General features: G+C 59.0%; 5 protein-coding genes across 5 annotated transcripts; 3 read left to right on the top strand and 2 right to left on the bottom strand.

Annotated features, from left to right (window-relative positions):
- Window positions 1-578: 578 nt before the first annotated feature.
- Window positions 579-4,096, top strand: VTN (vitronectin). The gene is made up of 8 exons (XM_059829394.1): window positions 579-654; window positions 1,137-1,256; window positions 1,580-1,885; window positions 2,000-2,139; window positions 2,411-2,567; window positions 2,697-2,846; window positions 3,444-3,716; window positions 3,929-4,096. Exons 1-8 carry the CDS (start codon window positions 594-596, stop codon window positions 4,045-4,047), a joined length of 1,326 nt encoding a protein of 441 aa, XP_059685377.1. The 5' UTR covers window positions 579-593; the 3' UTR covers window positions 4,048-4,096.
- Window positions 4,097-4,291: 195 nt separating this feature from the next.
- KIF12 (kinesin family member 12) lies at window positions 4,292-8,790 on the bottom strand. Its single transcript, XM_059829459.1, is given in 19 exon segments — window positions 4,292-4,356; window positions 4,511-4,647; window positions 4,771-4,907; window positions 4,985-5,068; window positions 5,177-5,360; window positions 5,544-5,833; window positions 5,913-6,017; window positions 6,162-6,280; window positions 6,374-6,509; window positions 6,737-6,828; window positions 7,014-7,041; window positions 7,043-7,201; window positions 7,289-7,423; window positions 7,561-7,636; window positions 7,800-7,921; window positions 8,002-8,080; window positions 8,209-8,274; window positions 8,593-8,726; window positions 8,728-8,790. Coding segments are annotated over 19 exon segments (2,211 nt in total).
- Window positions 8,791-9,256: 466 nt separating this feature from the next.
- Window positions 9,257-9,934, top strand: SEBOX (SEBOX homeobox). Its single transcript, XM_059829509.1, has 2 exons — window positions 9,257-9,535; window positions 9,674-9,934. The coding sequence occupies exons 1-2, from the start codon at window positions 9,257-9,259 to the stop codon at window positions 9,932-9,934; spliced, it is 540 nt and encodes a 179-aa protein (XP_059685492.1).
- A 1,020-nt stretch (window positions 9,935-10,954) lies between these two features.
- On the bottom strand, window positions 10,955-13,668 carry TMEM199 (transmembrane protein 199). The gene is made up of 6 exons (XM_059829410.1): window positions 13,497-13,668; window positions 13,336-13,409; window positions 13,170-13,259; window positions 11,992-12,028; window positions 11,546-11,658; window positions 10,955-11,407 (listed from the first exon to the last, which is right to left on the bottom strand). Exons 1-6 carry the CDS (start codon window positions 13,666-13,668, stop codon window positions 11,312-11,314), a joined length of 582 nt encoding a protein of 193 aa, XP_059685393.1. The 3' UTR covers window positions 10,955-11,311.
- A 161-nt stretch (window positions 13,669-13,829) lies between these two features.
- On the top strand, window positions 13,830-23,875 carry POLDIP2 (DNA polymerase delta interacting protein 2). Its single transcript, XM_059829240.1, has 11 exons — window positions 13,830-14,002; window positions 14,523-14,604; window positions 15,309-15,406; window positions 16,282-16,378; window positions 16,857-16,932; window positions 17,536-17,643; window positions 17,883-18,019; window positions 19,043-19,069; window positions 19,255-19,380; window positions 19,788-19,867; window positions 21,470-23,875. The coding sequence occupies exons 1-11, from the start codon at window positions 13,830-13,832 to the stop codon at window positions 21,582-21,584; spliced, it is 1,119 nt and encodes a 372-aa protein (XP_059685223.1). The 3' UTR covers window positions 21,585-23,875.
- The last annotated feature ends 402 nt before the right edge of the window (window positions 23,876-24,277 follow it).

Below are 24,277 nucleotides of genomic sequence, written 5' to 3'. Positions count from 1 at the left end.
GCTCCCAGCCTTGCTGACATTGAGAAAGCTGAAATCCCAAGAGCAAGTCCTTCAAAACAGTGACATTTTGGGCAACCATAAACCCAGGGCTTTTCCCTTTGCCCTCTGAGCTCTGCTCCCTTGTCTCCTCTCCTTTGGGTTTTTGTCTTGCCAAGACCAGACTGGGAAACGACCTCCCATTGAGACGGAGGCTGTGAGCTTTAATGCCATGAGGTTCGCTATGAAATCAGTGTGTCAGGACCTCAAAACCGGTTCCTGTCTCCAGCCTGCTGTCCCCCCCTGCTCTCCGAACCAGTGCCCAACCCGCACCCTGGCCGGGAAGGCACCGGCAGCAAAGACATGGCCAGCAGCTCTCAGAGCTGCCTGCACGCGTGGGGAGCCCTGTGCGCCCCCCAAATGCACCCAGCTCGGCGTGGGCTGTGGGGGATACTGCATGGGAGAGCGTCTCTGCCCCTTTCCCCTCTGCTCCGACCTTGGCCTGTTTGTTTTCTCCCACCGGGGCAGGCTGAGCAAACAGTGGATGCTGGGGCCCCGGCCGCAGCCGCGCTCCAGCCCGCACAGTCGCAGGAGGGCTGCGCTCCCGGCTGCCCAGGATGAGGCTGCTCTTCCCGGCCCTCGTGCTGGTCCTGCTTGCTGCTGCCCGTGCTGCTGAAGGTGAGCCGGAGCCAGCCAGCCCTGTGCCGGGTGCTTCCCGCTTGCAGCCAGGGTGGGGATGGAGCGAGCGTGACTCCTGGGCTGATAGAGGGTCTGGGGAGCCCGGGCAGGGTGAGGAGGGGGACCAGGTGGTGGCCATGGCTACTGGCCATGGCTACTGGCCATGTTGACTACACCTCGCAGCATGGGGACAAGGCAAGCGGGCAGCACACAGGTATCAGTGGTGCTTGGGCAAATCCCTGGCCATCCTACAGCTGGACTGCCAGCCTGGTCCGTGGCTCCCATCCCAGCGGGACCTGGGTGGGAGCAGGGAGAGGTGCTGCTGTAGCCCCAGGGATAGGGGTACCCATGGAGAGGTGGGGTCCCCCCATATGGGCTGTGCCCGCGTTTGCTTTCACCCCCAGGGCTGGGCTGGGGGGGAGGCGCTGGCTCCGCTGCCCACCTCGCATTACTCCTCCTGTGCTGACGGTCGGCTCTTGCAGACTCCTGCGTGGGCCGCTGCGACGATGGCTTCGACGCACGACACAAGTGCCAGTGTGACACCCTCTGTGTGTACTACCAGAGCTGCTGCAGCGACTACTCCACTGTCTGCAAAGCCAAAGGTACCGGCTCCGCCATCACCCTCCCAGCTGGGGCAGGGGCTGCCGGGGTGGCCGTGGGTGCCTGACACCATGGGGGCTTGGGGGGGGTCTGTGCTTGGTCAGCTCTGCACCCACCTGGGTCCCCAGGGTGAAGTCAGTGCCAGGATTTGGTGCTCAGGGTGCTGCAGCACCAGGGGTTTTTGGCAGCCAGCTCACTGCCGCCCGCAGCGTGGGGCCCCGGCGGTCTGTGCAAATCCATATTGCCTGGGAGCAAGCGGCTCCCACACCCAGACCCCGTGGAAGACGCCCAGGGCTCCCGAGGACCAACCTTCTCCCTCCCGCAGTGACCCGGGGAGACGTGTTCGCCTTGCCGGAGGACGATTACTTTGACTACAACCTCACCGTCGATTTCGGTACAGTAGAGAACACGGAGGCAGCCCCCACAGAACTGCCCACATCCCCGTTGCTGGCGCAGCCCACGCAGGTGAGCAAGCCGGGTCCTGAGGAGACACTGACAGAGGTGCTCGTGGAGGAGGTGCCCACCACCACCCCAAATGGGTTTGGGGAGCAGGAGCCCGAGGAACTCTGCAGCAGGAAACCTTTTGACGCCTTCACCGACCTGAAGAATGGTTCCCTGTATGCTTTCCGAGGTACCTCGGGGACCTCTCCCGTGTGCACGGGACACGCTACCGCACTGTCACCCCAGCTGCGGTCACTGGCAGCTGCGGTCTCTCCCGCCACTCCCACTTCCCTTCTCTCCCCAGGGAAGTACTTCTACGAGCTGGATGAGAGGAGCGTGCGGCCTGGCTACCCCAAGCTCATCAGCGACGTCTGGGGCATTGAGGGCCCCATCGACGCAGCCTTCACCCGCATCAACTGCCAGGGCAAGACTTACCTGTTCAAGGTGGGCAGGAGTCTGGCCGCAGGGCTGGGGGTGCTCCCGGGGCGGCCAGCACGGCCCCCCAACCCACCCTGTCCCCTCCCTGACACCCTCCACGCATGCATGCATGCAGTGGCTGCCAGATATCCCCAAATCCCTGCGGCTGTCCGGGGCACCAGGCAGCCACAGCCTCACCATGGGTCTTCACAGCATCCCCTTGCTCCCCCCAGCAGACCCGCGCCTGGGGGATGCTGCACCCAGCCCCCTGACCCCCACTCTGTCCCGCACCCCCCAGGGCAGCCAGTACTGGCGCTTTGATGATGGAGCCCTGGACTCTGGGTACCCACGGGACATCTCCGAGGGCTTTGAAGGCATCCCAAACGACATCGACGCGGCCTTCGCCCTCCCCGCGCACAGCTACCACGGCAATGAGAGAGTCTATTTCTTCAAGGGTAAGGGGTGCAGACCCCCCCGCGCTGGGGCAAAGCCTGGCACCAGTGGCCGTGGACAGGACACCCCTCTAGCTACTGCTCCCCCTCGAGTGCGTCTCCCCCGCTAATGCCCTGCGCATCCTCTCCTAGACAAGTACTACTGGTCCTACGACTTCGCCCACCAGCCCACGCAGGCTGACTGCGAGAAGTCCTCCCCCTCGGCCGTATTCAACCATTATGCCTTCATGAACCGCGACAGCTGGGAGGACGTCTTCCAGATCCTCTTCGGCAGCAGGATGAGTAAGGGCTGGGCCGGCCCCGGGGGAAAGGGCTGGTGGGTGCCAGTATAGTCTGCACTGACAGGGCACAAGGGGTGCAGGCACCCAGGGAGGAGGGAGCGATGCCTGGAAGTGCAGGCAGGCTGGATGAGCTGCCATACCGGGCAGGAGCCCAGGCTGTGCACAGCAACCCCCAGGCCATGGCTGCATCTCCCACAGCATCCCAAATCCCACCCTCCGCAGCCCTTATGCCCCTTGCTAGGGAGCCCATCACCAGCCACCTCGCACCACAGCGTCACTGTCAAGGACTGTTTATTCCCATTGGAGCTGAAGATGCGGTAGGAAAACCCCAGACCTGGGCAAGAGAAATGGAAGATGGAGGGGAGGAGAGGAGAGTGGGGCTCAGCAGCACAGGGCTGATCGCAGCCAAGGTGGGGGCGAGGGGCTGCTCCCGGTTCTGCCTGGCCCTTGTCCCCGTCACACATCCCATCCAGGCTGGGACCCTTTGGGGCATCCCCCTGGGTCTCGGAGCAGGTGCTGGGGGCTGTCTGTGGGGCTGGGCTCAGCTCACCCCCCCCACGTTGCTGCGCCTCTAACTTGCCCTCTGCCTCTTTGCCAGCCGGGGCAAGCAGCCAGCGGTACATCAGCAAAGACTGGCGGGGGGTGCCCAGCCGGCTGGATGCTGCCATGGCCGGCAGGATCTACGTGGCCTCCCAGCAGCCCCGGAGGAGAAAGTCTCGCCGCCAGCGCAAGAGGTACAAGAGCCACCGGTCACTGAATTTGGGTTTCTGGAGCTGGCTGCAGAACGACTCTGACTCCGCGGGTGTTGAAAGCGACTGGCTGTCGGGCTCCCAGTGTGACACCCTCCAGAGTGTCTACTTCTTTGTAGGAGGTGAGTCTGGGGCGGCAAGATCCGGGAGAGATGTGGGACCAGGACCACCCCCGCCAAGGCTTCCAGGGCAGGGGGTGGTCTCCTCTCGCTCTGCGATGTCCCTGAGCTCCGGGATGTGGTGGGAAGGTGCCCGGGGCTGGCAGCGGGGGCTAGCAGCTCCCCACAGCTCTGCCCCACGGGCAGTCCTGACAGCCATCTCCCCTTCCTCCCAGACAAGTACTACCGCGTCAACCTGCGCACCAAGCGCGTGGACCTGGTGCAGCCCCGCTACCCGCGCTCCATCGCCAAGTACTGGCTGGACTGCCCGCAGCCCGGGGAGGAGAGCACCTGAGAGGGCCCCCCCAGCGTCACCCGGCAGCACAGCCCCTAGCTAGACAGAAATAAACTGTGCGTGCCATACAGGCTGGAGAGCCCTGTCTGTCCGTCTGTCCATCCATCCCGTGGTCTGCGCAGTCCTTGTAGGTCGAGGTCCCCGTGCCCTCGAGGGCTGTGGTTGTCCCCTTGGGTATAATAACTGTGCGTGGGCTGTGCCAGATTCCCGCTGCTGGCCCCGTCCATGGCACAGCTGCAGCTGCTCAGATCTGCTCTGCCAGCCAGTCCAGTGCCTCTTCCCACTGGAGGAGTGGGACGGCACCAGCGGCTGCCAGCCGGGAACCAGCAGGGTCAGGTCTCCAGTGTCCCCAGCATCAGGTCCACAAGCCCCGTGCATGAGCGGCTGGGCTCGGCACGGGTGCCCAACCCCGAGGGACTCCATCCGAGGCACTGCCCAGTGTCCCCCCAGCCATCCTCCTCACCTCTCGGCTCCGGCAATCCTGGCCACGGTGGTGCAGAAGGGATGACCCTTCCCTCGGGACTAGGACAGCGCTCCGGGGCTGGCAGCTCCCGGGGGAGTGGGTGCCGCTGAGACAAACTCCGGCTCCTGCCCCGGCTCCTGGTGTGAGGACACATGAACAAACCCCAACTCGCTGCCCCAACACCCCCCCCCCATAACTCCAGGGGGCTTCCTGGGCTGCAGCTGATGCCCAGGGGGGTGGCTTCAGGCCCCGGCTCTCACCGCTTGCCCTGGTGCGGCTGGGGGTGCCCAGGGAGCCGACGGGAGCCATGCAGAGCTGCGTCCTCCCGGCCAGGTGGCAGGACGCCAGCGCTTCCCTCGGGGGGGACTGGCTGCGGCGTGGGGGGCCCTGGCAGCGCCTGGGGGGTGAGCAGAGTGGTCAGGCTGCTGTACCGTGCTGTGCCACCCCCCTCTGAAGAGACCCCCAGGGCTGTACCTGGGACACGATGGCATCGGCTGGCCCGGGCCAGCACTGGGGGCACCCCGGGCAGCTGGGGCGGGCAGAGGTGGGAGGCAGCTTCTGCGAGAGGGAAGAGAGCAGTAGGTGGGTGGTTTCTGCACCTTCACCCTGCTGTGGGCACAGCCCTGCATGGGGTTGCCCATGGAGCGCCGGGCACCCCACGCTCACCTGCAGCCGGGGGCCAGAGGCGGGTGTCACTTCAGGCTGCTGGAGCCTCGCGGGGTGGCCAGGGGGGATACGGAGGGTGTGGGCGCTCCGGAGTGGTGCCTGTCTATTACAGGAGCTGCGGGTGGCTCTGCGGGATGGGCCAGCTGGGATGTCACCGCTAGGGTCTGGGGACAGCCAGGGCTGCCTGGGGAGCAGCGAGGGAGCAGGGCAGGGCATCTGCAGTCTCTGGCGAGCCTCTGAGCCCTGCCCGGCCCCGGGGAGTCCCTGGAGAGGCTGGCTGACACAGGGTGCTGCCTGGCTGGGGGCTCTGGGTGCCCTGCCAGCCCCTTGAGCCTCTGCTTGTGGGTCCTGTGCGTGCCCCCCATACCTCAGCTGCTCATTCTCCACCACGAAGTCCCGCAGGAGGCCGTAGAGGCTGGGCCAGGCTGGGGCTCCCTCCAACGGGAGCTGCCCTTCCAGAGGGGAGCAACGCAGCCCTGTGGGGCCGTACCTGCCTCCCCAGCCCAGCCATGTCCCCACCCTCGGAGGGGTCCCTGGGACCTCCATGCTCCTCGTTGGCACCCTGGGCAGGCACAGCTGCTGGCGCAGGGAGAGGTTTTCCAACTGCAGGGCCTGGATTTCTTCCTCCAAGGTTTGCAGCAGCTTCTCCCGGGACACCTGGGAGCACAAGGGGGTGGCTCAGGGGGATCCCGGCAGCAGAGCAGAGCACCCTGCCCGCAGCCCCTGCCTGCTATACCCTGTTGGCCAGGGGCCTGGTGGTGACCCTCCGGGCTCGGCTGGCGTAGTGCAGCGTGCTCAGCGTCTCCGAGAGGCAGCGCGAGGACGGGGAGATGCAGGCGACCTGCCGATGAGGATGAGCTGCAGGTGAGCTGCCAGGCAGGGGGTCACCCGTCCCCCTCCAGCCTTCCCCTCCACAGGGCGAGACCCCGGCCCCCCTGCAGCTCCATGCACCCCAGCCCCTGCCCAGCCTCCTCCGTGCACATACCATCAGGGTGATGCCAGAGCCACCCAGGGAGCGGGCCAGCAGCCGGGTGAGCTTGCTGTCCCGGTAGGGTATGTGCATCCGCTTCCCTTGGGGTTTGGCCAACAGAGAGATGCAGTGTCCTGCCGGAGGATGAGCCACAGAGGGTGCAACGGGGCTCTGACAGGGACCAGCAGCTCGTGCTCCCATGGTGGGGGGGATCCCCCGACTCTTACCCAGTGCCAGGAGGCTGCGGTTGATGTTGTTGGCCTCCACGGAGAGCTCCCCACTGGAGCCGGTCTCCTTGACCCGCTCGCTGCCGGCCAGGTCCACGAAGCACAGCGTGCCCTGCTTGCTGGGGCAGGCGCTGGGCTGGGGGACCCGCATTGGGGGGGTGATGCTTTGGCCCCCCTTGCCCCTTCCCTGTGGCCCACAGCAGTGTCCCAACTCCTGGCTCCACGCTGCTCACCCCAGCCCCACCAATGCATCTTTGGGGATGAGGACGTCACCCCCCACCCTGGGGCTGTTTGCACCCCCGTGAAGAGCCCTGGCCGCCCCCCAGCCCTCCCCCATGTGCCCAGAGCAGGATGTGCGCTCACGGCCCGGCTGCGGACATGGATGGTCAGAAGAGCATGGCTGCGGCTCGAGTGCCTGTTGAGGGCGTGCGCCGAGGTCCGTCGCCTCTGGGATCCTGCCGGGGGTGGGGTCAAGAGCTGCAGGGGGGCACGATGCCCCACGTCCCAGCACAGCACCCACTGCCCACCCCCTGCCAGACACGAGCCTGTCTGGGCTCTGCAGCACGACAGGGAGCTGCCCCTCTTGTCAGAGCCCCACCAGCCCCGGGGATGGTCTGCGGCGGGCTGAGTCCCCCCACACCAGGTCTGGCACCCCCTGAACATGCCTCAGCCCTGAGCCTGTGGCTCAGCACCTTGCAGGAGCAGGTCAGCGATGGCCTCCAGGCTCTCGAAGTCCACGCTGAGCTGGTTCTCCACGTAGAAGCCGCGGGTTTTGCTCCACCGCAGGGGCAGGGCACATGGTGGCCCTGGGCTGAGCAGGTCCCGGACCTGGGGGGACAGCGGAAGAGAGGCACCGGGGGAGCGGGGGCATGGGGTGCCAGCGGGGCTGGACTGGGCGGCCAGGTGGGCGCTTACCTGCTCATTGTAGATCTCCAGGTAGGAGGCACTGAGAGCCAGGTCAGAGCTACGGCTACGGCTCTGCTCCAGGAGGCAGGCGAAGGACCTTTGCATCAGCCCCAGCAGTCCCGGGGCCGCCGGCCGGGTCTTGCTCTGCAGAGGTGCCAGGAAGGTGAGCAGTCACACCGCTTTGGCACCCACCTTCTTCCACCACCCCAGCACCCACGACTGGGTGAGAAGACCCCATCCCACTGTCAGGATCAGGTCAGGCGGGGGGGACGGCGTGGTACCTGCACCAGGGGTCCCATCAGGGTGTAGGTCTTCCCTGAGCCGGTCTGCCCAAAGGCAAAGACGGTGCAGGAGAAGCTGGGGAAGACACTGAGCCTTAGGCATGGCCCCAGGCAATGGCACAGGGATGCCACCTCCCGGCATGGCCCCAGCAATGCAGACCCACTGGCGAGGCCCGGACGGGTGCAGCGCAGCAGGCGTGGGGCGGGCTGGGGTCTGCGGGGGGCTCACTGGGACTCACCCATCTATCGCCAGCTCCACCAGCTGCCTCATCCCGCTGCCTTCGAACACGGCCTCCTGCGAGGCGCCCGCGTCGAACACGGCGCTGAACCCAAAGGTGGCATCGTGCCTGGCAGCGCTCACCTGGGCGCACGGACGGCAGCGGCTCAGGGGGTGCCACAGCCCCCCCGTCCCTGATCCCCTGGCAGGGAGTTGGCACTTACATGGACGGTGCCATCGCCGAGGCTGTGCACAACCTGCCGGTCACCTCGTCGCGTCTCCGTGCAGGTCAGTGGCCGGACCCTAATGGCGGGGGGGACGGGGACACAGAGGTGTTGCTGCATGGGGACCCCGGGGAGCCCCACTATGCCCCTGCCCTGGGCAGGAGGGTCACCGTCGCGTCCCCGAGCCCTTCGCGTTCGCCCCCTTACCTCAGCACTACTCTCAGGCGCGTCTCTCTGCCCACCACAGGGCCCCCCCGCTCCTCTCCGGGGCTCCTTTGGAGAACAGAGGGCAGCGGGGTGGTGGGTGCCCCGTGGCTGGGGGGCCTGCCCGTGGACACCCCCGGGGCCAGGGCAGAGGGGCCCACGGTCGCGCTGTGCTCTCGCCGTCCTCCCGTCCCCACTGGGCCCTGGGCCCTGGCAGGGGACAGAGTGCAAATGTCCCCCCGTGTCCCTGCAGCGGGACCGTCCTCTCCCCACCAGCCTTTTTGGGGTGCCAGCCCCCCGCCAGCTGCCCAGGCGGCGGGATCGGCCGGGTGGTTACAGCTCCAGGACGGAGTGGCCTCCGTCCCCTCCGGCTCCCCGCCGACTTACGGTCTCTCCTGGCCCCGTGGGAGCGTTTTGGGCCGTGCGGCCGGTCGGGGCTCCCAGCCCTGCTCCCCCTCCGCCTCCATTCGCCCCCCAGCGCCCCTCGCTCGGGGTGCCCGCAGCGCCCGGCCGGTCCCGGCAGGAGCCACCGCCAGCCGGCCCGGGCTGCCCCGCACAACAGGTACCACCGCTCCGGTTAAACATTGACCGGTGCCAGCCCCGCGGGAGAGCGGCCGCTGCGGCGGGGGGCGAGGTGAGGGGTGGGGGGGAGCGGGGCAGGCGGTGGCACCCCGGCCCTGGGAGCTGGGGAGGGGCGCAGGGGGCCCCGGGCTCTTGCACCTTCTGGGGGTCCCCGACCCACCGCCACCGGCCTCCCCCCCGAGCCCTGGGTTCCTCACGGGCCCCACTGTGCCCCGACGGCGGCGGGGGGGGGAGACCAGTGCGGGCAGCGGGTGGGGTTATTGGTCCCGGGGGTGCTGGGGGAGACCGTCCCCGGGGTTGTCGGGGCGCTGCCGTCAGGGGGGCGCGGAGCGGGGACCTGCCCCGGGAGTCGCCGGGGAAGGGCGGGGGGGGCAGCACCGCCCGCTCGGGGCGGGCCCAGCCCGCCGGGGGGGGCCCGGGGGGGATAAAAGCCGGGGCGGCGGCGGCGGGGCCGGGGGAGCCGGGCAGGATGAGCGCGGCCCCGGGCACCTCCCGCGTCCCCCAGCCGCTGCTCCGCTTCCCCGACGGGGCGGGCGGGCCGGGCGGCGGGCGGGCGGCGGGGGGGGGCCGCGCTCCGGGGCCGTGTCCCTGCCCCTGCGCGGGGGGGCCGCGGAAGCGGCGGCGGACCACCTTCAGCCGGGGGCAGCTGTCGGAGCTGGAGCGGGCCTTCGCCGCCGTGCCCTACCCGGACATCGCCACCCGGGAGCGCCTGGCCGAGCTCACCCAGCTGCCCGAGGCCAAGATCCAGGTGAGCGCGGACAGGACCACCCCCCCCCGTCCCTCCCTCCCGGGGCCGGGACCCCCCGTTCTCCGCGGGGCCGCCCCGTCGGGCCGCCGCCGGTGTCTCACCGTCCGTCTCCATCCCCCCCCGCCCCGCCCGGCCCAGGTCTGGTTCCAGAACCGCCGCGCCCGCAGGATCCGCAGCGCCAAACCGGACCCGCCGCCGCTGCCGCCGCTGCCACCGCCCGGGGAGCGGGGTCCCCCCGCGGCACCCCCCGACGGCACCGCCCCGGGCCCGGGGTCGGGCTCGGTCCCTGCTCTGCCTCCACCGGGAGCCCGCAGCCCTGCTCGGGGCCTCCCCACCTCGCTGGGCTCCATCTCCGACCTCATCTACAGCGCGGCCATCACCAACCTGGGCGAGCTGTAGCCGTGGCGGGGCCCCCCCCCGGGACAGGGAACCCCCCTGGCACCGAGACCCCCCATCTTAGCGCCACGATTTCATTAGGGTGTGGAATTACTGCCGGTCCCAAAGGTCCCCAGGATGTCATCCAATATCCTAAATGCTGGTGCGGCCGTGGCGGGGCCAGCTCCCCATCAGCCCCCTAATACCGACTAATCTTTTGGAAAAAATACCTTAATCTGAGGCCGTGTCCGCGGATGATTGTGGCGCGGCCGCCCCTAATCCGCAGGCACGTTTGCAGGTGCCGGCAGATCTCCCCGTATCGGATATTAAAGCGTGTTTGCAGAGGGGCTTAGCTGCCATCAGAACATTAATCACCGTGTCCGGCCCTGGCAGGGTGCCCGCCTGGCAGGTGTCCGGGTCCACAGCGCCCGGCGGTGCCAGTCTCGGTGCCCCCTCCCCACCGCGGGGCCACGGGTGCACCGAGCTGGCTCCGCTCTCTGCTCTGTGGCACCCAAGAAACCCCCGGGCTCTGTGTTGAGGTGCATCCCCTCCCTACCCACAGAAGCTGGGCCCCCCTTCGTCAGGGGAGGTAGAGAGCCATGCACCCCTCGCTGCCCCGTCTGCCCGTGGGGGCCCTGCCGCACCCCGCGGCACGGGCAGGCAGCTGCGGCTCGTGCTCCTCCCTGAGGCACCGACAGCCAAGGGGGCTGCGGATCAGGAGATGCGGCAGCCCCTGCGTGAGGATGCTGAGCTGCTGCAGACAAAGCCGAGCCGGGTGCCAACCCCAACGTGGCTGCACCGGACTGGAGGGGGAAAGGGGTCGCTCCCAAACACGAGCTGGGTCGGGTGCTGCCACGCGGGTCACAAGGGAGTAACGCTCTCCCGAAAGCGGGCGAGGGAGCAGGCAGGAGTAGTGAGGGCAGGCAAAGGGAGGTTTCGGCAGGAGCAGGATGCGGGATGCAGAGGGAGAGGGAAGAGTCACGGCTCTCCACAGCATCTTTTAGGTGTCAGGTTGGTGTTCCACATAGCAAGAGACATCTCCCGTCAGGCAGAAAGAAGGTTGCAAACATGCAACATTATTTATTTCCAGAATAAAAGGACAGCAACTTCACAGGAGAACGGGAACAGCGGGAGCTAATGCCCCTCTCTGTGCTGGGGTGGTGGGAGTCCACAGCTGTTCCCTCTTCTGTTCTGGAGCTGCAGGATTTTTAATCCATGATTCATTTCAGGAACATTAAGGAGCGGGAAGCGAAGGACGAGGCCTGAGGAACGCAGCAGTCTTCCCGGTAGCAGGAGCAGGTATAAACAGATGGTAGAGGATAAACCTGCCCTGAATTAATGACTCCTGGGGAGGGCAAAAGCCTCCAGCACGAGGGCCGCAGTTCATGGGGACGCGTGCGATTATAGTTTCCCAAGGTCCCCTTCAAGGGTCCGCACCATTACATACAGCTCAGCCAAGCCAACCACCGAGGCCACAATTACCGCTGAGAGGACGCGCTGGGGACACAAAAAGAGAGATAAGTGACCCTGTGTGTGCCTCGAGCCGCTGCCCACACCGGGGAGTGCGTCTGCTGCTCCTGCCTGGCCAGCACGGAGCGCGCTGCAAGCGGGCTCGGAGGCCACGGGCTCACTCACCGCTGCGGTCTCTGCGAAGACGTACTGGCTGCCCAGGTACGTGCAGGCGAAGGCGGCCACCACGGTGACAATGAAGTTGAATATGGTGATGACAACGGCTTTAACAGAGCGAACTGGAGAGAAGGGGGAAAGACGATTGTGCTTTTAGGTAAGGCTTGGAGAGTGGGGCTGGGGGAAAAGCTGTAATCCTGCTAACGGAGCCTGCCTGTGGCTGCCTCAGCTGGGCTACTCGCGGATTCACGTGCTTTATGCCTCCAGAAATATTTATAAGAACGACCAACAGGCTGCTCCTTTACTCGAGGAACGCTTTTGTGCATTAAAACCTTCCGGTGAGATACTCGGAGAGGGAAGGGCTCTCTGATGTCAACAGCTCGCCATGCGACGGTTCCTGTGACTGACCTGTAGGTACACGCTGCCAGGCGTCAGCAGGACAGGCAGCCACTCACCTTGCCTCCCAAATTCAGCCAATGTCCCGTTCATCTCCTAAAAGAAGGGATTAAAACAACTTGTGATCGGTTGTATTTTAATGTTAACTGCATAATAAAAGCAACGCCAATGCCCTGTCCTGTCCCTAAGACTCAGAAGTTCAGAGAGCTGCCAGGGGGTCCTGGCAGCGGGCGGGCGGGCTGCAGGGGGGCAGCAGTTCCACAGCGCCCGGGTTTCCCTGGGTTTACGTTTGTGGTCTGATTCAAGGACATTGAGAAGGGATCATTTCTAATCAAAGCACTTCTCCGAGTGTGAGCGTTGTCTTCCCTGTAGGTTCTCTGCTGCAGGTTTGTCTTGAATAGAGACACCAAAGGGTCTCACCTTGTCACCTGTGTTCATGCAGCTGGCAAGAACTAAATGTTGTAAAGCTCGCACGCTCTTTGTCAAATCAAACACGGTTACGCAATTTCAAACACCAGACACTGGCAGGGAGGCAGGGAAGAATGTGATGAGCACACAGATATGGGAATACTCCTCTGCTTCTCCACTGTTTGAAAGGAACACTGCTGTCATTACTACCCTGCTGTCATTACTACCCTGCTGTGCTAAAACCACCCTGGTTCATGGACGAAGCAGCCAAGTTTGACAGCAAAGCAGATCTTCCCACAAGAGTTAACAGGGGAGAGGCAGGATGGGATCGCGAGGAATGTCCACAGGAAGGGACGCTGGCTTGTCCGAACAGTCACTGTGCCAAAAGATCTCACCTCTTCCTTGGAAAGAACGAGTGCCCAACGATTACCCTGTTTTCTCAGCTTTTACCTTGACATGGATGATCTCATTTTAAAACTATGATGAAAATGTAACCGTTAAAGGCAGCACAGACGCTCCCAGTAAAACATTTACCGTAGGTGCTCAGTCTCCCAGATCAAAACCTGAGATCTTTGGCACAGTGAGCTGTTCCCCAACGTCAGTACCTGTTCTATTTCACCATCCTGGTTACCCCGTCCCACCTCTGCCCTCAACACCGTATGTGTTGTCCCCGTGCATTTACAGTGTGCGCTCCTCAAGTCCCTGCCCACATTCCCTCTGAACTGCACTCACTCTATGGGGCAAACTTCCTTTGCTATCTGTCAGGTTGCTAACGGCCACGCTTTTGAGGAGTGAATCCTGACAGCAGGCGATGCCGTAGGCCCCTCACCTGGCCAGCGATGTTGCGGGTCATCCGCCGGTACTCCTCGTTGGCCAGCTTGGCCTTTATCCGCTCCAGCCGGGCCACCAGCTCGGGGTTCTGGCGGAAGGACAGAGCCACTGTCAGGGCCGGGGGCAGCGCCGCCTCCCGCGGCCTGTGCCCGGCCCTCACCTACCCGCGGCTGTACCGGCACCTCGGGCAGGTGGATCTCGCTGCCTTCCAGGAGCTCGTGTAGATACAGCGAGGACCCTGCGGGGGAGGGAGGGGGGGACCACGGGACGGTTAACGGCGACCCGGCTGGTCGCGGCCTGTCGCGCCAGGGGCGGCGCGGCCTACCTGCCTCCCGCAGCGCAGCATGCAGCCTCCGCAGCAGCCCGAAGGGTACCAGGGCGCCTTCGGAGGCCAGTGCCGCCTCCAGTTCGGCCCGCAGGCCGCCGGGCAGCCCCGCCAGCTCGCCGCCCTCCACCGCCTGCCGCAGCCGCCGCCCGGCCCGCACCGCCGACGCCATCTTGCCTGGCCGCCGTCGCCTAGGCGACCGGGAGCGCCATAGAGCGCGGCGGCGGGCTAGAGCGGCGCTGCCCGCCCCGCGGGGGCCGCCGGGAAGCGGAGGGGGTGGAGGCGGGCGCGCGGTGCATTGTGGGCTGGCGGCGGGGTCGGCCCGGCCGCGGGATGTCGGGCTGCGCGGCGCGGCGGTACGTGGCGGCGGCGCTGAGCCGGTGTCGGGCCCGCGGGCTGCCGCTCTGGGAGCCTCCCCCGGCCCGCGGGCTGCGGCCCCTGGGCGCGGGGGGAGCCGCGGCCCTCCCGCTGCTGCTGCTGCCGCCGCGGCGGCACCTCTCGTCGCGGTGAGGCCTGCGGAGGGGGGCGGGGGGTGAGGCGGGGCTGGGCCGGGCCCGGGGGGCGGTTGAGGGGTGTTGAGGGGAGGGGGGGGGTGAGGGAGGGGTGTGTGGAGGCGTTGGGGAAGGCGGGCTGTGGGGGGCTGCGAGGGGGGGTTTGGGGTGGGGTGAGGGGCTCTGAGGGGGTGTTTGGGGTGGGTGTAGGGGTTGGGGGGCTGTTGGATCGTTGGGGGTGGACGGGAAGAGGTGGGGGGCTGTCGGGGAGGGGGGGATTGGGGTAAGAAGGCAACTGGGCGGGGGGGTGTCCAGGGCAGTTGGGAAAGGGGAGACTGGGAAAAGGGTGGGTGGAAGGGAAGGCGGGGGGGCGACTGGGCAGCCTGGTGCGTAGTGGGGCTCTTGTGGGGGATGTGTGGTACCTGAGGGAGGTGTGAGGCGGGGGGCTGCGCCTGGGGCTTGGGTGCTGTGTGTCCCCCGGCCCGGGGGCTGGTTGAGCCCCTGCACACCCGCCAAACTACCTCTCTGCTCCTAGAAACCGTCTAGAGGGCAAAGTGCTGGAGACCGTGGGGGTGTTTGAGGCACCGAAGCAGCACGGCAAATACGAGACGGGTCAGGTAAGGGGTTCTGGGGAGCGGAGCTGACCCTGCTTAAAATACTGTCAGAAAAGGGCTTGTTCCACAGAGATAGGGTCGCCGAGTGATTTACCCGTAAGGAGGCTGCTGCATTGTAGCAGGAGGCCAGAAGTGTCACAGTTCAGTGCTCCTTGTCTCTGCTGTGTCTGCAGTTTGTCAGTCATCTGACAGTAGCAAGTTGATAAGAATCTGCAGCATGACACAACTGTTCCTACAATGGCATTTGCTCCGCTGGTTTTGTTTAAGGGTTTTCTCTATGTAGGAGTAAAAGAGACAATCGCTGAATTTGAGAAATAACTACTAAACTTTTCGTTTCTGTGCTTATGACTCAGAGATCTGTTTCTGTGTTCCTGAGCGGTCTCTCCCATGCTGGTCTCCTTTCTGCACTTCTGCCATTCTATTACTTTATTACTGGTTTAGTCGTTCACTTTTATGGGATAGAGATGACATTAATTCCTTCTCTCATCCCAGACTGTTTATGTTCCCTCTTTGTTTTGCTCTGGGTTCACACAGAGGTGAGTCTCCCTGTATTCCCATCCCACGTATTCATACTCCTTGTAAATTACCTCCATTAACAGATTTCTTAAAATACTATCAGAAAAGGGCTTTTGGCTTCATGTTTTCTGTTGTGTCTAAGTTGATGAAAGCTTGCTGTGTATTCAAATGCAATTATTTGTTCCTTTCAGCTATTTCTTCACAGTGTGTTTGGCTATCGAGGAATAGTCCTGTTTCCCTGGCAAGCCAGGCTTTATGATCGAGATGTGGCTTCTCCTGTCACAGAAAAGTAAGGATTTGTTCTGGTTTATATGTTGTTGTACTGTTACATTTACATTTCGTAGCGAGTTTCCTGCTTAGGGTAAACAAGTCTTTTTAAGAAGGACAATGGTATGGGTCTGTTTTGCATGGATGTAAACTAGAAGAGAGGTGCTTAAAGAAGAGACATTGCATAAGTAATAATTTTGTGTTAATTAGAGACAGGATGGAAGTGTGAAGGCTGAGAGTGTGTGTGTGAAGGAAATTAAAAAAAAAAAAACAAAAAAACAAACAAACACCAAAACAAAAAAACCTCATGATAGTCTTTGTTATAATCCCCCCCACCCCCTATGTTGCTTTTTGAGTTAGGTCTAGGCTCCTGTGTTAAAATTGCAGGCTGCTGCTTCTGTAGATTGCCAGTGAGCTGGATTTGTCAGCTGCCTCCCCAGTTTCAGCCCACTAGGCCAAGTTCATCCTTCTTGTGGACTGAGTCACTGTTTGCTTCTCTCCCCTCTTCCATCCATTTCCCCCCTGGCCTGTGTTGGAGGTGTGCCGGGCAAGTGTGCATTTGGAGTTGGGAAGGAATGAGGAGTAAGCAGAGAGAGAATCAGACGGCAGTAGAAATACCCACCACCCCAAACAGGAGACTGGACTGAGCAGGAAGAAACTCTGAGTTGTCCAAAACAAGAGCTGATGTGCCTGTGACAAACACCGCTGATTGTTATCTTGGCTCATCTGTCGTTGTGTGGGTGGCTGACATGAGTTTAATTTGGATGGAATTGAATGATTACAGACTGTGAAATGTATTTTTTAAAAAAAATCATTGTTTAGGCATGTGCTTGGTCCTGGTAACAACAGTTTGCTGCCGTCCTGCGTTTGAGCTCAGTGCCATGCTTTTCTTTTTAGAAGCGAGAATGTGGCAGGCCATGGTTCCAAAGAGGTCAAGGGCAAAACGCATACTTACTATCAGGTGCTAATAGATGCCCGGGATTGTCCACATATAGTAAGTAACCAATAATCTTGGAACTGAAACTCAAATATCTTCTCCTGTATGAATGCTTTAGATGGACAGGCACTGAAAGAAAATGGCTTTGATGGCTATCTTGATTGTTTAGAATATTAGGACAAATTTGTTCTTCAAGTCCTATTTTCCCTGAGAAAGATAATCTGGAACATCATATGACTGTTTTCTGGATCACGTTTCCTCTTTCCAACCTCACTTCCCCATCCTGTTGGCATTCCTACTCTGTTGCACACAGGTCATTATCAATGTGGGTTGCAGCACTGAAAATGCTCTTCACTTTTTTGAGTGGAGAATTAGTCTAGAGGAATTAAAAGGAGAGATGTTCTGAGGTGAATTGGTTAAATAAAATAAACATTACCCACTTTAGAAAACACACTATGAAACCACACATGAAATGTGGCTGGAAACTGGCCCACAACAATCCACATAGAAAGACATAAACCTCCCTTTTTCTCAGTCCCAGAGGTCACAGACAGAAGCAGTGACATTCCTGGCAAATCACGATGACAGCAGAGCCCTCTATGCCATACCAGGTGAGTAAAACACACCCGTAACCTCTGTGGAGATGTGGATTGTCGTGAGGTGAGGTGAGAAGAGTCACCAACAGTCACCTTCTGGCAGTGAGGCAGCAGTTCCTACAGGGCGTTCCTGTAGTGGATCTGTCTGTGGTTTAGGGCTGTGCTAGAAACAACAGAACGACTGAGGTACATTAAGCCCTTTTGGATAGATGGAAGTTGAGCAGACTCTGATCAGACGCAAGCATACTTGCTTTATGCTCTTGAGACAATAGATCCCATACGCGTACCCTGTTCCATATGGGCTATTCTGCTTTACTACCAGGACAGCTAGATCTCTTGTCCTGTGCGTTTCCTGCCCAAAGTTCTTTTTGTGACAGTGCAGTCACTTCCCAGGCAGTGTGTCTTTATCAGAGAAATCATTCTATGGAGAAATCTCTCGGGATAATGCTGCTAAGGGTTATTACTACCCTGTTTCCTCCATTCTTGCACGCAGTTTTGGCTGCTGCTGCCAAAATCCTTTTCTTAACATCTCAGTAGTGTGATCCATCTCTCTGTCAGGAGACTTCTGAGCTACTCTCTGCTGGGGAAGTTCAATGGCTTTTGGGGTTTCTTTTTCAGGTTTAGACTATGTAAGCCATGAAGATATCCTTCCCTACAGCTCCACTGATCAAGTGCCCATCCAGCACGAGCTCTTTGAGAGGTTTCTCATGTACGACCAAACAAAAGGTAATTTCTGGCTTCAGAGGGAAATCTTCAGAGCCAGATACCTGAGGTATTCTATGACAAGCATCCAGAACCCATCATCTTGGGTACAGTGTAAAACTCTTGGTCTGGTTTGGGGTTTGTTACAGTAAAGCCTCCTTTAAATAATTTTTGTAACTATGTGAAAGGAGTTGCTTTGAGGGGCAAGTGCTCTGGTTATGGCATGCCTCTCTTCATAAACTCCCATCTTTCCCTCCCCACAGTTCCACCTTTTGTAGCAAGGGATACGCTGTGTGCATGGCAGGAGAAGAACCATCCCTGGCTAGAGCTCTCTGACGTGCACCGAGAAACCACAGAGAACATCCGTGTCACAGTCATCCCTTTCTATATGGGCATGAGGGTAGGTCTGTGTTGCATGTTGCTGTGTTAGTTCTGTGATCTGTTTAACTTGCATGTTTTTCTAAAACCAGTTTACTGACTGAAGGTGCCTTCTGCTTACTGGAGAAGGGACTTTTTAATCACAGTTGCTATTTCATTGTAGTGATGTCCAGCAGAGGTAGGAACATGAAACTGTTTTGTCATACGTTCTTGGAGAAGCTTCTGCAGATTGCCTTTTGCTTGTTATTTGTAGGATGGGAAACACCCTGTACTGTTCTGCAGAACAGTGTTAGCAAGATATTTAGGAAGCCTTGTAAATTGGTCCTTTACTGCCTCAGTCACAGATGGGCGTGTGCGTAAGGTGGCACTAAGGCCATTTGCCCTGTGATGACAGACGTGCCTGTTATCCTGCCCAGTGGTGAGGTGCTATGGGTGTCTACCCCTGTTTCCTGGCTCTAATGCGGTTTAGTGGGTTTGGCTAAAGCCTTCTGGATTTAGCTGATAACCACGTGCTCTTTATAGTGCAAGAACTTCATGTGGACCATCCAGAATAATGAGGCTTCAATAGACTTCTGAGTGGGAGGGCTGGGAATTACTGCAGCAGTTTGATTTCCAAGATCAGAGGAGCACAGCTGCCGGGGAGCCGGCGCCGTGGCAGGTGGATGTTTTGGTGTGGAATTGCAGCTTCTGTGGAGCCCAACTGATGTTTGTCCTAACCTTGTCGGAAAAACAGGTGCCCGAAGGCAAGGAAACGGGTGTTTCTAGATCTGTAGAAAGTGCATAATTAACATGGAGATCAACCCTCCGTAGTCACGAGATCTTTGCAAATCTCCCACCTCATGATTACATGTCTAGAGCAGAGCCAGTGCCAGCTGGTAACTGATGGACTGCTTCGGAGAGCAGCTGTCTTTGTGCTCATGTGAGTTGTCTGCGTCAATCTGGCATGGAGCGAGAGCCCCTGTGCTTGTGCTGCGCTGACAGCTGAAGAGGTTTTGGCACTGAGCGTTGAAGGGCAGCTGCTAAAGTCTTTTGTTTCTCTTGACAGGAAGCCCAGAATTCCCATGTCTACTGGGTAAGTGTCTTTTGTTTCGTGAAGCAGCTAAAGGGAAGGAGTTTATTTGCTGTGGCATCATTGCTGTGTGATAAGCTCTAAGGGAGAGTAGCCCTTGCCTGGCAAATGTTTCCCAGTATCGGCTGTGGGTTATCAACTGTTCGCAGCTGATTCCAGTTCTTGATAACAGTCTTTCTTCTGTCCAGTGGCGCTACTGTATTCGCTTGGAGAACCTGGACAGCGAAGTGGTACAACTCCGAGAACGGCACTGGAGGATATTTAGCTTGTCTGGCACCTTGGAAACAGTCAGGGGCCGCGGCGTTGTAGGAAGGGTAGGTACCATGTAGCTTCTTTCGAAAGCGCAGCCCTTTGCTGGAGTCCTCTTGCTTGGGTTGATTTGCTAGTAAATTGCTTAGTGGTCAACAGAAATACATGGAATAGGAACCTGGCAATGAAAAAAATCACATGAGCTTTTCATCTGTTGCTAGCATGCATGAACTGAGACTTCACATTGAGTATTAGAGAATGATCCTAAATGACTAGTAATGGGAAAACTGGAATAATATGTGATTCTGGCACTACTCACTGGGCGAGTTGTTTGCTGGGTAATTGGTAGCAATGCTGAGGTGTGGATCGCTCTGTTTTTCTTCTTGCTGTGTAATTTCCTCTTGCTGCCTGTCTGTGGAGAAATGTTAAGGATCTGCTGCTGATGCAGAGTGATCTCTTCTTGTCTTCTCAGGAGCCAGTTTTATCCAAAGAACAGCCAGCATTTCAGTACAGCAGTCACGTCTCCCTGCAGGCATCCAGTGGTCACATGTGGTAAGAAGCACTTATTACTGCAGTAGTGGTTTAGATGTAGGACCCCACAGCGCTGAGCTGGGACGCAGTTCCCAGTCTGGAGTTATGGCTGAAAGGTGGGTGGAAGTGGACTGGACCAGACATATTTGACAGTTGAAACTTTATGAGCTTCTCTATAGCAGTATCCCAGTTAGTGATAAGAAGGTCTGTTGATTCTCTGCACCAAGAGAGGTTCCAGGCTAATTTATCCTCCTCCTCTGGTCTGTGCTAGACTGGGTTTGAAAAGACATGAAGCAGTTCTCTGTCACCGTCTCCTATACTCAGTTTCTGTCCCTTTCAGTCTTTCATGCAAGAGGCAAGGCTTCATGCTGGTGTTTCCCTAGGCAGCAGGGATGTGTGCACTGGTATCCTCTCTCTTTGGAGAGGACTGGGCTTTCATTCTGTCCCTGAGTGAAGCTGTGCAGTTCTGTATCCACAACGAATTGGCACATGGGGTTATTCCCAGTTCAGGCCAGATAAGGCCTTCAGTCTAACTGGTGTTCAAGTCCCCTCTTCTGTAAGTGCAGGTAGGAAAGTGCTCAGCTGAGTTGTTCTTTTCCTGTGCTGCAGGGTTAAAGCACTTTCCCTCTGTTTGCATTTCAGCTGGGTTAGCATATTTAGTGTCATGTCTGTATGGACAAGAAATGCATGGCCACCTCTTGCCTTCTGTACGACAGGTCTTTCTGGCTTGCATTTTTAAAGTAAATCTGTTTCAGAGTTAAGCTGCCTTGGAACTGCCTTTGAGTTGTGAAAAACAAGAAAGCAGCTCTTTGCCTATAGCATACACCCTTGTTTGCCATGTTAAGCATTTTGAATTGCCTGAATGCGTGTCCTGGAGAGCAAAACCAGCTTGTTCAGTAGTTTTTCCCTCTCTGCATGCATTCTGAAGAGAAGGAGACAATGGTTCTGCAGCTCAGAAGTTGCTCAGCTTGACTTCTGGTGTTTGATTGTGTCCTCTCCATCATGAGAACCAGTTAGTTTATCTCCACGATCCTCTTGTCCATGTCATGTTCTGCAGTACAGTTGTCTGTAGTTCAGGGCAGTAAACAAATTCTTTGTTTGTACAAGGACAGACGGATTCGGTTCTGAAATGCCCTTTCTGAAATGCAAAGCAGAAGCCATTCCAAATTACATCTGTGATGGGATGTCGTATTGTCACAGACTTCTTAACCAAGCTTCTGCCAAGAAATACGAATCTGAATTTGAATCTGAATTTACGTGTAATCAGTTTGTAAAAATAGCTCAGATGGTTCTGTCTCCTGTGGGGTGGGAGTTAGGTAAACACTGCTGCAGATGCGTGGAGTGCGCTTACCTCCTGGAGGCTCCAATCATGACATCTTTATTCAGGAAATGTGTATTTGAGATGTGATGTAAACCCCCGAGGAGTCTTCCAATACATGAGTCATCCTGGCAGGCAGATGTCCTTGCTGCTGAACTGACGTGCTCGCTGCTGGACCAGCCTTGCAAATGCAGCCCTAGAGTCCCTGCACAGAATATGGAAGAGCTCATGTCTTACCTTCTCGCTGATGATTCCTAGCTGTGTTTGTCCCTGGCCTCAGAGTGATCTCTGCCATTATTTTGCAGGGGTACTTTTCGATTTGAGAGGCCTGATGGCTCCCACTTTGATGTCCGAATCCCACCCTTTTCTCTGGAAAGCAACAAAGACGAGAAGACCCCCCCCTCCGGCCTTCACTGGTAGAGCAGGCTGAGTGCTGAGACCCACAGAGACCTGTGTGTGTTGTAGACCTTTGCCTCCCCATTATGCTGCAGCCAAGAACACGGAGCTTTTAAACATTTTAAACCATTTTTTGTTTTAACTGTTGTCTAACGGGGAGGCTTTTTTGAACTTTAATACTGGCTCTCTCAGGCTGCTTGTAAACATAAGCTGTGTTACAGTTAACCCCCCCCTTTGTGGCACCTGCTGGGGCTGGAGCTGGGGGACGTAGATCTGTGCTGCCGCAGAAGACTGGCCCCATCAGCAGGCCTGGACCCTTTCCAATGTGTTGTGAATTCTCTGCAATGTGAGGTTTCTCTAATAAACTGGCCTTTCCAGTTGCAACCAGTCTTCCTTTATAAACCAAGGCCTAGGCTTTGCAACCAGCCTGCCCCGGCTTGTCGCTCCCCCCTGTGCAAAGTGGTGTCAGCCCAGACTTCTTGCCGCTTCAGAAGGCAGCAGTGAGGATGTTTTTAGGGAGCAGGAACTTGAGCTCAGCCTTCCTGCATGCAGCTGCTTTCTGGGATTTAGCCAGTGGGTGGCAGAGCAGCCTGTGAGCTCCACTCCTCGTTGCACAGCTTGTCTGGGCTGTGTGCTGGAGCGGTGCGAAGCCTGTTTCTCAGAGAAGAGTGCAGAGGAGGGGAAGGTGGGTTGGCAGGTGGAGCTGAGCAGGCTGCCGCGGTGTCTTGTGCGCACAGGTCACTGGGCTGCATGTAGTGATCGTACAGGAGAGCTGAAGGGGGCCCTCCCTCTGCAAGGGCTTGCCTCGCTGCAGGGATGTGCATCCCAACTGCTGGAGGGTACTTCCCCGCTTACGCTGCGGCTGTAACCATATTTTCTTGGTAGTTTCTGCGCTGGCAGGAAGAGCTTGTTTTAACCTGTCGTGCTGTCAGCCACAGTGAGGTGGTGCTTGGTTTTCTGCTCCTGCTTGCTTAGCGGGTTGTGATTATTTTATTTTTTTTATGGTAGTCTGTACGGAGGGCCCTGCAGAACCACACAGGTCAGCGAAATACCTGTAAGTTTACGATGTATGGATTTGTGGGAATTTTGCTTTTACACACGAAGGGCCCGGTCCACAGTGCAAATCGGGTGTTAGCTCTTTTTACAAGCCAGAGTGGCTCTTGGCAGCTCTGAGGATTGCAGAGATCTGGAGAGACATCAGCCTCTGTGGTGGGACCCTTCTGGCTGTCTCTGGGTTTCCAGACTTCTGGGTGACTCGCAGGGCAGAGATAGTTGGCTTTGTGATGGGAACCCTAGGCAGAAAGTTTCAAACTTTGCTCTTTTCTCTGGTCTTGCTTAAATGACAAGGTATAACTAACTCACAGGACTGTTGTTTTTCTTGATTTAGAAGTATCCTAGTTATCCCTCTTCCCCCAAGTCCTCTCTGAGCAACCTCTTTGCATTTGGCTCTGCAAGGCAGTGCTGTGGCTGGTGGACAAACAGCCTTCGGAAATGACAGCGGGAGAGACTCACATGCTGTCCCACAGCCAGCAGATACCTCTATAGAGAGACTTAATTACTACTGCTTAGACCAGTGACAGATAAACACTGTTTCTTAATTTTGTCTTCCTTCCTGTCAGGTAGGACGTGCTATCTACATTGCTTTTAGAGTTGAAAGGTTTAGACAGCCAGCCTGCTTTTAGGGGTAGAAAAGGATCCGTGAAGAACAGCTGACAACCCTATGTTGCCACTGTCACGCTGGTTTCTTCGCAGGAGGAAAAGAGGGGGATGACAACTCGCATTCAGAGGAAGCAGGGACCTGTAGGAACCTGCTTTTTCCCTCCCATGCAATTGCTCAATCGGATGGGAGTAGCAGCCTCTCCTTTGGGTTACCGACTTCGGCTTTACTGGCAATTGCAACACCACTGTAAATGTTTAATCCTATTGCTCACCTGCTTGTGTTTCTGGGGTGCTGTGGACCTAATGCTTCCAATAACAAGCAGAGAGAAGTTATATTCCTGAGTTGCGGTGTGGTCCTGGGTGGAGGGGCTCTGCCCGTGCTGGGCAGAGCAGCTTTTGCAGCTGTGAGGTGCCCGTGGTGTGTTTGGTGTGGTGTGCCACTGGGGTGGGGTATGGCTGGTTCCAGGAACAGACGTTCTTGGCTGGATAATGATTGGCAAGAACTGAAGCGACCAGCGCTGCCTGTAACAAGCAAGACTGGGACCAGAACTGGGACGAAGCAGCCGGGGAGCTCAGGAATGTTTCCGCTCCATCAGGCTTTGCCGAGGGGGGCAGAGCCCTGCCTGCCCCGGGGCCTGGGTGCGATGCTGAGGGGCCTGGGGTGTGGGGTGAGTGCTTCCTCAACTGCTTCTTCCCCCCAGCAGCGTTTCCAGAGCGCGGGCGGGCTGCTTTCCTCTCTTGTGTAAATACCTGTACAAAGAACTAATCAATAAAGCGCTGAAGGAACGGCTGTCGCCCCTGCCTCTTATTCCCCTCAGGGGCTGACAGGCCGCAACCCCTCTCCCTGCGCCGGCCCTGGGGTTCGCCCCGGCGCCGCAGCGGTGCTCTCCCGCCCTCTTCCCGGGGGCTGGGCCCGCCGCTCCTCCCTCTCAGCGGGCAGGGCCGCGGCGCTGCCCCATCCCGGGGCTCCGCCACCCTCCTCACTCCCGCCGCCATCTTAGCCTGTGCGCTGCGCGCTCCCGGCGTGCCCTGCGGCGCCGGAAGTGACGCGAGCGGCG

This window comes from Gavia stellata, chromosome 25 (assembly GCF_030936135.1).
Source record: "Gavia stellata isolate bGavSte3 chromosome 25, bGavSte3.hap2, whole genome shotgun sequence".
Classification (NCBI taxonomy): Eukaryota; Metazoa; Chordata; class Aves; order Gaviiformes; family Gaviidae; genus Gavia; species Gavia stellata.
Note: the sequence above shows the minus strand (reverse complement) of the source record. Positions and strands in the feature narration are given on the sequence as shown.

What these genes read in the sequence shown, in the direction of transcription:
- VTN (XM_059829394.1), top strand. Translation starts at nt 594, where the DNA reads ATGAGGCTGCTCTTCCCGGCCCTCGTGCTGGTCCTGCTTGCTGCTGCC. An exon ending in CACTGTCTGCAAAGCCAAAG is followed by an intron (nt 1,257 to 1,579) that starts GTACCGGCTCCG and finishes TCCCTCCCGCAG; the next exon opens with TGACCCGGGGAGACGTGTTC. An exon ending in GAGAGTCTATTTCTTCAAGG is followed by an intron (nt 2,568 to 2,696) that starts GTAAGGGGTGCA and finishes ATCCTCTCCTAG; the next exon opens with ACAAGTACTACTGGTCCTAC.
- POLDIP2 (XM_059829240.1), top strand. Translation starts at nt 13,830, where the DNA reads ATGTCGGGCTGCGCGGCGCGGCGGTACGTGGCGGCGGCGCTGAGCCGG. An exon ending in AGCCCTCTATGCCATACCAG is followed by an intron (nt 16,933 to 17,535) that starts GTGAGTAAAACA and finishes TTTCTTTTTCAG; the next exon opens with GTTTAGACTATGTAAGCCAT. An exon ending in GCATCCAGTGGTCACATGTG is followed by an intron (nt 19,868 to 21,469) that starts GTAAGAAGCACT and finishes ATTATTTTGCAG; the next exon opens with GGGTACTTTTCGATTTGAGA.
- TMEM199 (XM_059829410.1), bottom strand. Translation starts at nt 13,668, where the DNA reads ATGGCGTCGGCGGTGCGGGCCGGGCGGCGGCTGCGGCAGGCGGTGGAG. An exon ending in CCCGCAACATCGCTGGCCAG is followed by an intron (nt 12,029 to 13,169) that starts GTGAGGGGCCTA and finishes CCCTTCTTTTAG; the next exon opens with GAGATGAACGGGACATTGGC. An exon ending in GGCTGAATTTGGGAGGCAAG is followed by an intron (nt 11,659 to 11,991) that starts GTGAGTGGCTGC and finishes CCTTCTCTCCAG; the next exon opens with TTCGCTCTGTTAAAGCCGTT.
- SEBOX (XM_059829509.1), top strand. Translation starts at nt 9,257, where the DNA reads ATGAGCGCGGCCCCGGGCACCTCCCGCGTCCCCCAGCCGCTGCTCCGC. An exon ending in TGCCCGAGGCCAAGATCCAG is followed by an intron (nt 9,536 to 9,673) that starts GTGAGCGCGGAC and finishes CGCCCGGCCCAG; the next exon opens with GTCTGGTTCCAGAACCGCCG.